Consider the following 14856-nt stretch of genomic DNA (forward strand, 5'->3'; position numbering starts at 1 on the left):
TTGCCTCGATTGTTATTATTCTAAGTTATTAAATAATCCTTCCATGTTTTATTTATAGCATTACTATCTCTTTCTTTATTGTTTTTTAAAATTTGTATTGTTATTTTTTCTTTTCTTCATATAATGTTAAGTGTTAAAATCTATTGTATTTGTTAAAAAAAAATTGTGGCAGTTTTCGCAAATAAAGATTTTTATTAAGTATTATAATTAACTCCAAGCGGAATAGTAAACGCAATGAAGTTTTGCTCACAGAATTCAAACAACTTACATAAATTCTTAGTGTTGGGTACATTCAGTTATACCTACATATATTGTTTCATGGAAGAGGAGAATAAACTGGTCACCTATGTATATGACCACCTCGTCACACTCTTGTAACACCAGAGGAATTACAAGAGTGTTGCCGACTTAGTACTAGTATTTATACCTACAGTAATGCACAATAGTGTTAAAGACTGGTACAACTACTATATTATTTAAACAACAGATTATATAAACAAATATATTTTGCAATCAAATTGAAAAGTCAACACAAACAAAAAGTTTAAGAAACGCACTTTCCGCCATTTTGTTAAACAAGACCAACCAGTTTTCAAACCTTACCTTCAACTTAACCTACAAAATGTGATACTTGAATCACCAATAAAATTAAATTGATATATTAAGCATTTCTAGAATTTTGTGATAGCTTTATAGTGCTTAGGTGGTTTAGATAGCGAATGAGAGTTGTATGAAATGCCGATCGGAGTATTTTTCTAAGAATCTACCTATTCTTCATTGACTACACAATCTTCTAAGTATAACTGAATATTCAGGTGCCAATCTATAATATAAGCCCTTTTCGTGCTACTATATTAGGTATAGTTGGACACAGATGTATTGAATTCACGGATTGATAAATTATGATAAGATAAAGTAATAGTATATCTATTACTGTTTATTTGTTCGATATCCTACTTAAGTTCTAAATATTTCTTTTGTAGATTTAAGCTCGAGTAATGTATTAATGTATTTGTAGATTGATTAATTGTTATAATTAATTTAATTAGTGGTTTATTCAAATCTTTGTCACGTTTATTAAATATTAGTTGACCCGACAAACGTTGTTCCGTATATAATAAATAAAATAATGATTTTATATGAATTTGTCAATAATATATCATAACATCAAAAATTATTATTATTATTAAAATATGCACCCTACTGTCGTAATGAAATTGTTTCACAGCAGAACTGTCAAACCGTGCGTCAATAAATTCTCTCATAGAAATTATGTATGCACACATCAAACTCAAAACAAATTTGTTGTTTTTATTTAATTTAGCAGCATTTTCCTATGTATTCACCTTTTAAACCTTCTCTGGACTTCCACAAATAATTCAAGACCTAAATTTGCCGAATCGGTCCAGCCGTTCTCGAGTTTTAGCGAGACTAACGAACAGCAATTCATTTTTATATATATAGAAGATAATCTCTGAGTTATACCTATTTCCAAACCTCGGAAAAAGTCAAACTGTTTGTCGCACCTCGTTTACCCTATTGAAAAGCACCTATGGATACCTGTTTTCCGTAACTAGGCCATTGTGAATAATTTGCGTTAAACTATGCTATAGGTACCTACATTATCAATATTATACCTACATTATACATAAATCCTGTTTGTCCACAAGTTGCTACAAAAGTTCTCTACTTCCAGGTAGATGGTAGGTACATACCTTTAAAAATCTTATCAACATAATCTTTATAGGTACTCTTTGTTACCTGAGATTGATCTTTAAGTAATTTTTTTAATTCTGCACAGACTTTCTCGAGTTCCTTTCTTACATTTTTATATTAAGATGTTGATTTCCACCTGCGATAAAATTAATTCCATCCATAATATCATCTATTCTATCATACACAAGACATTTTTTATCAACATAATATTTATTATCTTTGAGTTTCTTAACACTTTCATTTAAATCTCCTCTTTCGAAATACCCGAAACGTAAATTTAATAACCTACCTACATAATCCAATATTTGGAAGGAATGCGAATATATCCGCGCAGCTTTCACTTTTTTGCAAATTCAATGTGAAAGTTTTAATATACAAGTTGGACAACATATTTTTCATGTGATAATGTGTTTCCTATAAATTGTATTACGGTATACTAAAGCGTTAATGCCAAATGCCGATATTATTTTGGTGGTAAAGTAAACAAGATTTAAATAGTAATTTTAATTGATATAATAATAATAACAATATCTTCATTAAATATCACAAATACAAAACTCCAAGATCTTAATACATACAGTCTATCTTAAGAGTAGGTAGATACCTAAAATGTACATACTACAAAATAGAAGTCTCTCAATTATTTATATTTGAAGCCACAATTTCGGTTTGTAATGACTAATGTAATTAGTATTCATATTCAGTACAATGCCACAGCATGTTAACAAAGGGAGGTTACCGAAGCAGATTGATTTTTCAAATATTACTTTTTATTGAAAAATAATCTTTGCTTACTAGAATGAACTAATGAGTAACTAACATCCCTAATATAACTGTTAAAGTGGTAAGAAATGGAACGGTCTTAGACGCGGAATTCTTATTAAGAGATTGGTCTGCGTATGATTGCAATAAACCACATGGAACTGAACGTCTCATGTTGGATGTCGGAGAATGCCGCATGACGTAACATTTCATCCCCGGCGTCACTTCAACGGGTTTTCCCTTCACGTCCAAAGCGTTTGTTACTGTTGTGTTCGTGGTTGTAATTGTTACGGATGACGTCACATTGTTTGCTGACGTATTTGTTGCATTAGTCAATGTTGCGTTGGCGGTGGAAGTGTCTGCGGGTACCAGGGTGCCGTTGGGAAACATTTCGTACATTTTGTTTAGCCCTGTAGATGTCTCTGGTGCTCCGTTTCCTGTGTTGATTGTCGTCACGTTCGTAATAGTTGTCACAACTGTAGTATTAGTGCCTCCATTGTTCTGGGCCTTCGCTTGCTCCTCGAATATAAAACTTGTTATAAGTTGACAGTCTATTTTTGTTTCTTCGTAATCTCCATTGTCTTTTTTCACGCCGAATTTGCACACCTCGCCCGGTTGTGGTTTGTATGAATGGCTTGATTGCCCTGCGTGGCTGAGTGCATACGCGCCCCCTGCTAGTGTACCGAGGTTAAGGAGGGCCAGACCAGCCAGCAATGTGCCGTATTTACTTCCGGAGTCCTTGTATTGGTAGACGTATGTTGGTGGAGCGCCACGGTAAACCGGATAACTGACTGGGGCTGCCCCGTGCACTGGTGTGTACCTTATTTGTTGGGGAGGATTGTAGTTGTAGTAATTATGGACGTGAGTAGTGTGTCCCGCTTGCGAGCTTGGCGAGTTGCCTGATAATCCTTTGCCGGGAGGATATCCATGACTGTTACTACCGGATGAAGGATATCCGTGGCTTCCACCAGTGTTTGGAGAGCCATGACTACCCGACATACCCGAGGAAGCAGGATATCCGTGACTTCCACTTGAAGATCCATGTCCTCCACCTGATAATCCACCGGAATGAGGATATGAATGACTGCCCCCACTGCCAGAAAGGCCACCAGATTTCGGATAACTGTGTCTACCACCGCCGCCACCAAAACGTTTTGCATTCAATGGATCAACTATAGAGAGAACTAAAATAGCGTAAACAATTGCGTATAAATAACGATTCATTTTGATCACTGTATGATTTCACTAGAACATAACAATTCACGCGTGACTCAGGGTCACTCGCGCGCACTAAACTGAAGTAAGCCTTGAGCGAATAAAATAATAACAACACAACAGGTTTAAATACGGCCGTAATGGCGTCCAAACTCCCAGCAGAATGAAGTTGTTCAACTGTCACTGTAACAAGCGCATGATATGTGCAGTGTTGCAGCTTCTCACAAAACAACTCCCTAAAATCTCATAGAGATTAATATTATTATTATTAATAATAATAATCTCGCAGTTATTTAATCTGATTTCTAATCAGCATTGGAGCATATATTTAAAATATATTTATGTTTTAATAGATTTTATTTTATAAGTTACATTAGCATTCTGAGAAAGTGGCATAAAAAGTACATTTATATACTTACAAAATATTATGCTACAATATTGTAGCATTATATTTTGTAAGTATATATAAATAACTTTACAAACGTAAATAAGTAATATATATAAATTACTTTACAAACAATGTTTGTATATTGTATATAATGTTTGTTTATAGGAAAGCTTTTAAAAATAATTAAAGAAAAACTACTAAATCGATTTTAATAAAAATTTACAATAATATAGCTTATTTAAAACAATATCACGTCATAGGCTGTAATTTACAAAGATATTGTGTGAATTACCCAAAATAAAACGACAAGAGTCAAGTATGTAAAGGAAGGCAGTAAGAAAAAATCTGGGAGCTATTCTGGCGTGTGCTGCAAAAACCGTTAGAGTTACACGTATATAATGTATAATGGAAATGTTTATATTAAATAGTAATACAAAAAACCCGGCAGCATATAATATCTATCTTATATATGAAGCCTTTATCGCCAAAATAGTGAACCATAAATAAAATATGAATTAATGTGCATTTCTAACAAGTAAGATATTAATCCTCATATCAGAATAAATACTTTTATCTCTTCTGCTATTTAAAATAGATAAACTACGGAGTTTATCTATTTTAGACAGAGAAAGACAGCTTTCACACTACATCATTTGACAAAATATATTTTAAAAATAACGATGGTGACCAACCTCGATACAATGGTAAGGTGGCGGGTGAGCTATTGAATAAATTTAAAATAAAATATTGTAATTAATTTAAAAAGAAAAGATCAACTCGGACGACGTCACGGAAAGCAACGAGTATATTATAAGTTACGTGAGTTTGTAAAAATTATTGTTTTAAATGGCATCAAATAGAATAAATCCTTAGTGAATCCTAATTTAACTAATTGTGATAATAAATAACACTTTACTGTATGTTTAGAAGATATAGCACTACTACGTGTTACATGTAAGTTGATGCTTCACAGTTCACATATAGGTAATTCTTATTAAATCTCAATGTTTTCGATGTGGTTTATGTACTGATTACTATCAAAATTGTAATTATTTGTCTATATAAGTAAAAAGACGATTGATTGCAACATTTTTTTTTCTTTATGTGATATTTAGATTTAGCACAAAATTCTCGAGAGTCCGTGTACGTTTCGCAGTTCGTATTTCCAAAATGGATTATGGAATCTAGATGCATGATTTCTTATTAGTTATTGATGATGAATTACGATGGCGGTAAGAAAAATATTATTTCAAAAAAAATAATATTAACCTATATTCTTGGTACAATTTTCAATAAGGTAATACTGAATAGTGTCACACGCTTCAACTGTCAAGTTGTAGACTTTGAAGTCAAAGAGTAATAATCACATTGGCAGTTTACGTAGTATTTACATCCTCTTTCTCAGTTCTATTGGAACTGGGTTATGGACTGTTATGGATAATTAGAGCTGGTATAAGTTTTAAGCAATACTTTAAGGGTCAAAGAATAAAAGAGCTCTGAAAACACTTGTGGCTTGTGGGAAAAGCCTAAAAACGCAGTTAAATGATTAATTATTATAGTGTATCTAAAAATTACTACCGTTAATAATTAATAAATATTATAAGAGTAAAACTATAAGAAATAAACATCTACGAAGAATTAAGTTATTACTTTAAGCGAAATTCTTCAGATATATATTTAACTCTTATCGTTTTATTCTAATGCGCTTATCTCTCTATCTACCAATCTGATTTAAATAAATATGTTTGATTATTAGGCCCACTCATTGTATAATAGTTTTAGAGTATAACTAAAAGAACTGTGATAATAATATACTCCGCCTGGTATTCTCTTCCCACGATGGCGTACGACTACGTCACGATATAATGTATGTCGTGCTGACAGTTTGCTATTGTCGTATCGCTCACACCTATACCGTTCTTACAATTGAAAATAATTTTAGAACATACGTCGCAAATTTGCAACTGATGACGTATCCTTAGGTCAATCACATGACCCAGCTGTCACGGGAAGAGAATTCCATTTTATAATAGGAGTATTTTGTTAAACCATGGACCCAATCCGCCGCATGGACCGCTCCCGAACTGATTCATCCGCGTTCGCCTGCGTAATGATATTTTCTTAATTAATTCATAATATAACGATACACATAATATGTAGTCTTGACATAAATACTGAAACAAAGAAAAAGTCATTTCTATTGTAAAATAACATTTAATACATAAATATAAAACAATTTAAAATATATAAGCTTGTTAGAAGTGGTCATCATTGGCTGCAATACAGTCCTTTAAACGCTGAGGCCAGTTATCAATAGAAGCACGCACTCTTTCCATGGGAAAATTCTTCACTACCCATCGTACGGATTGTTTAGGGACTCCAAATTATCATGGTGCTTCTAAGCTTGCTCTAGCAAGCCATACTTTCTAAAGCTGACCATAAATCGTAATCCAGTGGATTAAGATCGGGACTAGACGACGTGCAGTCTTCAGCTCTGATGAAGTCAGAAACGTTCGTTTCCAACCAAGACTGCGTAGACCGAGCATTATGACCCAGCCTCGAGTCTTGCTGGAAGAACCATTCTTGGTTATTGAATATGGTGTTTTTAAGGGGCTTCACTATCTTCTAAAGAATGGTATCTTGATACATTTGTGCCGATGTTTTGATACCTTACGCAAAAGTATGGCTCAGTCACTCCTTCATAGCTAATACCTCACCAAACTATCACTGAAGTCGGATAGTGCCCACGTTGCACTGTCGACTACTTGGGAAGCTTCCATAGAGCTTTGAGCGTAAATACGGTAATTTTTTTTTGTTAAAATGTTGCTCAATTGTAAAAAGTTCTCATCCGTGAACATTATTTTTTCTGTGACCTCCCTTTGCGTACCGGTTCAGCAGTTGTTTCGATTTTACCACCCAATTCTTTTTTTAAATTATTAGTTAAGAAATGACAAGTACGTTTCTTATAAGCTGCAAGTCCTAAGTCATCTTTTAAAATACGCGACATGGTTCTAAGTGCTATCTTCGTCTCTCGAGATAAAATCTTTTGCTTTCGGACAGGATTTCTTCGAGTTCTTTCTCTTACCGCTTTGACAACCTTTTTGTTTCAAACACTACGTGGACGTCCAGTTTTTTTTTTTGCGTATGGAGAGTTTTAAGAATTGCATTTGGCTCAATACCTACATTGTGTAATGCAATCACAGCGAGTCGGCTTCACCATTCCATTTTAATATGGCAAAATATTATACAATGTAATGGCGCCAAAATGAAAAAACCCAATGACAAATAATATAAAAATGACAGATTTCAAATTCAAATGTAATATTTTGTTTATTTTTAACTGTAACAGTATATTGTTCACTTTGGCTAAGAACCTGTCTACCTATATAGAGAATTCAAGCGTTCTTTTCTTCCACAGCATTGGAATAAAAAACCCCGTGTCATGTCATTTTCTTTACCCCTAACAATGTGTGTGCGAGATTTCATGGCAATCGAATGCGTAGTTGTGGCACAAAAACGTAAGAAAGCTTACGGCAAAAGACTTATGCAAAGTCTAGCCTTTGGTATCACGCATACACTACAGCCTATTTTTTTCTGAGGGTAAACAACGTAATAACCCAGTTCCGGTATGATACAAATCTCGAAATATGCGAAAAGAAAACATATTTAAATATTTTAAATGAAACACAAATTATAAGGTATATCAATATCCGAACATACTTTCCCCAATTTAACTGGAAATATGGAAGAGCTGGTATCACTTAGCAAGCCCACAGTCACAGTGACAGTAAACAATAGTAGTAACCACAGAACACAGAAACATAGGAAGTAACCTATATGTATAGAATACTTAGAAGTATTCTAGAAAACGCTAGAGCGTCTGGCTATCGTTTTTGATGCGACTGTAGCCATGTTTATAATCAAAGATTGTTCCATATAAAAAAATATCCTTAGTTCATATTAATTATGAATATAAAATGACAGCACCCACTTTTAACCGCCAATTTTAAGTATTTGCCGCTGTGTACATCAAAGTTTTATAGTGTCTAATAAAAAACATTTGAAACTAAAGTATTCTAGCTGTTGTTTATTTGTGATGAACTTGCGTGCTTCATAGAAGCTTATAGTCATTGGGAAAGATTCTGCGCGCAGCTTAAAGTAGGAATTTCCACATCAAAATTTTGGATGGTTATTCCATTCCCTTTCCCTTCCTCTTTTTCATAAAAGACATCAAAATGTACTTAACCATGTGACCCCACGAATAGGCAACCAATTCTAACACGCTACCACTCATCCAAATCCCTGACTACTCTAAGTCTACTTCCAAAAGACTATAACTATCTATAACCCGACGATCGAACATAAAGCCTATATTTTAGTATGGAATGCACCGTGTCGAAAAACAATACTCTATAATACTATACTATATATATGTATACTGGTCCTTACATTTTTGTACCGTAGCTTTTTTTATGAGGAAAAGCTTGGATAATTTATACGACTAGATAGAGTCAGCTTGCTGCTAGACAACCGTTTAACCAGGGGGGTGCAACTTCCCTACATTGGCATATGATGAAAATTTGCATTGAAAGTGCTACCATCTATTCTATTAGGTACGCTGTAAATTCATCACGATGGCGATCATTTTACATACATGATAGATGGAGCTAGTGATAGTAAAGAACTTACTTAAGTTAGTTATTAAAACAAGACTTGAATATCGTGTGGTAAAATCATAGTAATATAAAACACCACTAAAACACAGAACACCAATACTCTAATGAGATAATGAATTTCCATCCACGAGTAAAGATTACAGAAGTAAGAACAATTTGCAATATTTGCCAATAACGCAATATGCAATCAAAATCAATAGATAAAATATAAACATAATGAGCGCCATCTAGCGCCTAGGGACGGACGACAGTAGTCGTGTACACTACGGGCGTGAAATATTTGACTAAAAATAACGCAGCGCCATCTCGTAGCCTGGGTACACTGAATTAACATAATAAAAACATCAGTTGCACATCTATCTCTTGTATATTATAGTGTATTATCTATGCGTTTAACACAGACTAGGAATATTATTAGTTTAGTGTGCGTGACAAGCTACGTCTTACACTCGCGATTTGTATGTCACTTTGTGTTAGTGTGCGTGCATTGCTCATATTATAGGTTAGTTCTAAAATCAATTTTTTCGATGTTTTCACAGCCGTCATAGTCTATCTAGACGTATAAATGATCTAAGAGGAAGAGTATCGAGCTACGCATTTTTTTTTATGAAAATAAGGGACGAGATGCGCAGGACGTTCAGCTGATGATAACTGATACGCCATGCCCATTATAATGCAGTGCAACTCAGGATTCTTGTAATACCCAAAATTTCAACAATGAGATCATATAACAAGTCATATCCTACAAAATGGCAAGAAGTCATCAAGGAAAATGACACATACTGTAAATAAATTCAAATAAACATTGAATAAAACGTCTTGAGTTTTCAGACAAAATGCGAAGAAACTTTATCTGTTGCTTTTCTGATCTTAGACTTTAGCTTAAAAAATAAAGAAAAGACAACACAGTTCCTGTTTACAATCACCGATTGATTAATAAAACCGTCGAGCAAAGCAATCACACTGGTCAGTTATTTGTTCAGTCCCAAATCAGATTGCCTAACAATAGGCAGTAAATTAGTGAATAATTACTTGTGAAGGCAATGTTTCATTCTGCCGTACCTTTTACTACACGACGCGCACCATCGCGTCATAATAATAGTTTAGTTACAATAATGTTGTCAACACAACTGCACCGTTAAAATGTTAATCGTGGCTGTATTAACGAACATTTTTATATACATCGCTGGTGCTGAAATCAAGGAGAGCAAGCCGTACGTTGTATTCCCTGTACCTTTGAACCTTCCGTATCGGAATGAACGTGCAAAACAATGCTGGCTACGCATTGAGGATATGGAAATAGTCGACACTGTCTCAATTTATTGCTACATCGCAGAAGCCTTCCTCAGGAACCACATTTACGATTACAACACGAGAAAAATGGCCGAAGATGATGTTGATGTTAGTTTGTGGATCGAAGAGCCGAGACCTCAGGAGTACAATGTGCCAAAAGTCACAGAAACTAAAGGTGTGATTGACTGGAAGTTCACCACGATCCTGGATCCTATCACTCGTATGCGGTTATATGTGAGTCGTAAGGCAGACTGCAAGCTGATTATGTACAGCCGAGACGCTGAGACTAGTTATAAAGTGGAGTGTGAAAAAATTTTGTACGAGATTAACTACCGGACGACCGTCAACGATGCGTCATGTAATTACTGGTGGAGACTGTCAGCTATTATCTCAATTGTTGTGTTGTTAATTAATTAATAGGTATTTTGTTAATTTTATTAGACATTCCGACCATTATACGTTGTACAACAGTAATTAAGTATCCTGTTTGAATAATGTGAGTATTAAATAGTGTATCACAGTAAGTTCGCATACGGGGTAAGTCCAGATAACTCACTTGTTTTTCTGTCATACCACATGCAACCAGCATAACACATCAAAAGACGCGGGAAACAAAATCTAGAAACAGAACAAAATGACGTTTCATGTTGCCACCATAAAAGTTAAGAAGTTTGAGTTATCCGGTCTTACCCCGTATCCGAACTTACCCTGATATACCCTACATTTAAATATAATGTGTTTTAAGTATTAGAACGCGTTTACGAATTAATTTTAATTTGATATTTAGTTAAACCGAGCTACGTTTCAGTGTGACTCGTGTGTATTATAATATAGATTAATAAAAACATGCCCGTATATGAGTCATACAATATTGTGTTAAAATTATTAAACGATGGGTAAAGAATTTCAGATTTTATTAAATGTTGGATTTTTTCCGGTTTTTAATCTGCAATCAGTCGCCAGACTATAAATCAGACATAATATTAAAGTATTTCTAGAGATATTGTTTTTTAATGCGCAGCAGCTTCCTTACCTATTTAAAGTATGTGAATTCTTTTTAATATATTCACCACATTGGGATTATCAAGTAATATCCGGAGGCTAGTGGATTGGGATGGAGGTAGAGACGTTAAATATATGTTTTTTTTTGTTTTTGTTTTTTTATATCGCTCTATTTCTGAAACCACTGTTGCAATTCCAAAAATACTCAGATATTTCATGCTTCCTATATCCAAGCAGAGTTTACAATAGTTCGCAGTATGCTGTTTTGTACCTTTTGCAGTTTTTTTTATATTAAGGTTTTGTAAATGTTAACTATATTTATTTATCCAAGGTTAATTCGACTTTTCCGTATTATGTATGATGACCGGTATCGGGTTGCCAGCTTTATCTATTAGAAGTAGACACTGACCTGTATACCTACCACTGGACAGGCTGTTCCATGTGTTTGACAGCAAGAGAACTAATTTTGACGGATAATACAAATAGTTTTTTTTTTTGTTAATAATTTCCCACCATCTATCGACGTTTGCTGAGGTTGTCATCACTAGTTTTAGTACCGCAGACTCTCGCTACATGGCCAACAGCACCAAAATGGCGAATATCACAAAAGCACAAAAGCACTTTGACAGCCGCCAGTCCAGTGGTGTATAGTAGACGTCAGTGGATGTAGAGCATATTCGATATTAGACATAATACATAAAGAGTACCTACAGATTAATAAAAAAGATTATTCATGTATTAACTTTTTTTAAACATGTTTATTACCTCCAACAATTTGTCACAAAGGCATCCTGTAAATCATTGTGGATGCTTTTAGACACGCCCGAATATTAAAGCTTTGGGTAAAATATATAGTATAGTAAATTTAGTCGTTTTTTAACTGACTTGCAACAGGAGGAGGTTATCAATTCGACCGGTATTTTTTTTATGTATGTACGCCTATTACTCTCAGATTTATGATCCGATTTACGTAATTTATGTTTACCTCGATGACATTATTGTTTTTTGTGTACGACTTTTTAGGAGTTTTGATTCAGATTAATTATATATTATTATTATAAACTGACACTAAAAGGTAAAAAATAAAAAAACGACTTCAAAAACTAAAAGTATCAAATAACGAAAAATTAAATTTAATACACCTTTACCTTTAATATTAAATAAAATACTATTATTAAATGTATGTGCTACAGATTGTGTTATGTTAATGTGCTTGCCTGGAATCCCCCAAATATAATCACTTTGTGTATTTTAGAGCATTCTATTAGTGTTTTAAAGTACACTTTTCTGTTGTAAAGCACACTTGCAAGAAATAGAGTACATACCCTTTTTTAAGGTACGAGTGACAACCCTAATTGGTATCGTCGTAATAATGCGTTTAAAATTTTAATCCTTTAAAAGAAATTATAATTTTAATAATCAATAATTGTACATTTAGGCATTGTATCAACAAGCACAAATAAATTACACCAATATTTTTTCTTTCTTTTATCATTTAAACATAGAATAGTATTTCTTATCTACAACAATTATTTGTTGATACATAGGTACTCAACTAATAACGAAACAAGGTCTTATTAGTCATTGTACAGTAGAATGACTAATGCCTTCTTTGTAAGTATATTTGTATGTTGTATCAATAACGCGTTTTCACAACTGAAAAAACTTGTAATTCCCAAGTTGTATGTTCTCGAAAGGGAGCTCGGGTTCGAATACAACACATCTGACACGGGTCTTTTTATTACATTATATATTTTCCCCCTTATTCATAATGGTCCGCTAACTTTAAACAGCCGGTTAGGAGTGTTTTCTCTCATTCTGACTTAGGCCAATAGAAGAAGACAGAGTGAGAATTAGCAATGCTTTAAGTTAGCAGACTATTATGAATAAGGGGGTTTGTATTTTATGAATAAATAAAGCATAAATATAGATTATATAAATAAGTTTTTTTTTTGATTATTTTATATTATATTATACTTAATGTGGTTTTATATACCTAATAATTATTTGGCTCCTTTGCACACGATGCCGGCTAGATTATGGGTACCACAACGGTGCCTATTTCTGCCGTGAAGTAGTAATGTGTAAGCATATTTGTGTTGCGGTCTGAAGGGCGTCGTAGCTAGTAAAATTACTGTGAGTTAACGAAACACAACTGAACGAAAACTCTGCCTAATAGACGCGTAGGCAGAGTTTTGCTTCAGACAATTTTTGAGCGTGATTGAGAGCCTACTTGTATATTGTAACATTTAGGGGGATGAAAAATTGATGTTGTCCGATTCTCAGACCAAATATGCACTCAAAATTTCATGAGAATCGGTCGAGCCGCTTCGAAGGAGTTTAACTACAAACACCGCGACATGAGAATTTTATATATTAGATATGTATTACCAATAAATTAATTGCATAACCTACGAAAATACAGAATAAAAATTTGAAAATAAATCAACTAAATATATTTGTTCAATAGACCAATAAAGTTATATTGTGATTGTTTCATTGTCACCTCGAACTTCACACTCCGTGTAACATTGTTCCAACTTGTTAAATATTATTTGCGTAACACAACTGTTAATAAAACAGACCATATATAATTTATCTATTGTTCATTTAATGTAAAATTAAAATATACATATAGTACGATAACGATCTACGTTTAACAGTATATCTAATATATAAAATTCTCATGTCGCGGTGTTTGTAGTTAAACTCCTTCGAAACGGCTTGACGGATTCTCATGAAATTTTGAGTGCATATTGGGTAGGTCTGAGAATCGGACAACATCTATTTTTCATCCCCCTAAATGTTAAGGGTGGTCCACACGGTGGCAACGCTCTTGTGATTCTTCTGGTGTTGCAAGAGAATGTGGGCGGCGGTGATCACTTAACACCACGTGACCCGTACGCTCGTTTGTCCTCCTATTCCATAAAAAAAAACACACTTGCCTTATATATTTGATGCGTCATTCTTTCTTCACTCATTCGCTCCACGTGTCCAAACCCATATTTCTGTATACCTACTTATATATTATAGTATGTATATTGTATTTGCTGTTTGCAATGACGTTCTTTACACATAGGTAATAAGGATATAATATCATTCGCCGTCTCATCGCGGAACGGCAAAAGTGTGCTTAAAGAAAATATAAGCACACTTTTCTATATTGTTGTTGTTGTTGTCAACTGTCACTGTCCGAATCCGGTTCTAAATTCAATTAACATAGCCTAAACTGAATGTATGTTATACATTGCAGCTTCTTGACCAAGAATATTTTAAGCAACGAGTAAATGCAGCAATGTATGTATAGCAGTTGAAGCTTACTATGTTTTTTTTTTGTGATAATAAGGGACGAGGCGAGCAGGACGTTCAGCTGATGGTAATTGATGCGCCCTGCCCATTACAACAATGCCGCTCAGGATTCTTGAAAAACCCATAACTTCTGCGCGGCACTACAATTGCGCTCGTCACCTTGAGACATACGATGTTAAGTCTCATTTGCCTAGTAATCACACTAGCTACGGCGCCCTTCAGACCGAAACACAGTAATGCTTACACAATACTGCTTCACGGCAGAAATAGGCGCCGTTGTGGTACCCATAATCTAGCCGGGTTCCTGTGCAAAGGAGCTCACTGGTTATTATGATGTAATTTGTGGCATGTTCCATATTTCGGCTTTGTTTTTATACGACGTGGTTTGCCTATATGTTTAGAACGTCATTGGCTATTTGACATAGAGAGTAAAATATTTCCAACTTTGAAATAAAATATAACAATCTAGAAAAAAAGTAAAAATTCTATAAGTTC

General features: G+C 34.1%; 2 protein-coding genes across 2 annotated transcripts in view; both read right to left on the reverse strand.

The window, feature by feature from the left end:
• LOC126967558 (adenosine receptor A3) overlaps window positions 1-14856 on the reverse strand; it is a 117579-nt gene that overhangs the window by 35811 nt on the left and 66912 nt on the right. The gene's annotated exons all lie outside the window — the stretch shown is intronic.
• LOC126967561 (uncharacterized) lies at window positions 2206-3848 on the reverse strand. Its single transcript, XM_050812088.1, has one exon. The coding sequence runs from the start codon at window positions 3700-3702 to the stop codon at window positions 2521-2523; it is 1182 nt and encodes a 393-aa protein (XP_050668045.1). The 5' UTR covers window positions 3703-3848; the 3' UTR covers window positions 2206-2520.

Source organism: Leptidea sinapis, chromosome 13 (genome assembly GCF_905404315.1).
Source record: "Leptidea sinapis chromosome 13, ilLepSina1.1, whole genome shotgun sequence".
Taxonomy (NCBI): Eukaryota; Metazoa; Arthropoda; class Insecta; order Lepidoptera; family Pieridae; genus Leptidea; species Leptidea sinapis.

Bases quoted from the DNA above. Each gene is read 5' to 3' on its own strand.
- LOC126967561 (XM_050812088.1), bottom strand. From the start codon at position 3,702: ATGAATCGTTATTTATACGCAATTGTTTACGCTATTTTAGTTCTCTCT.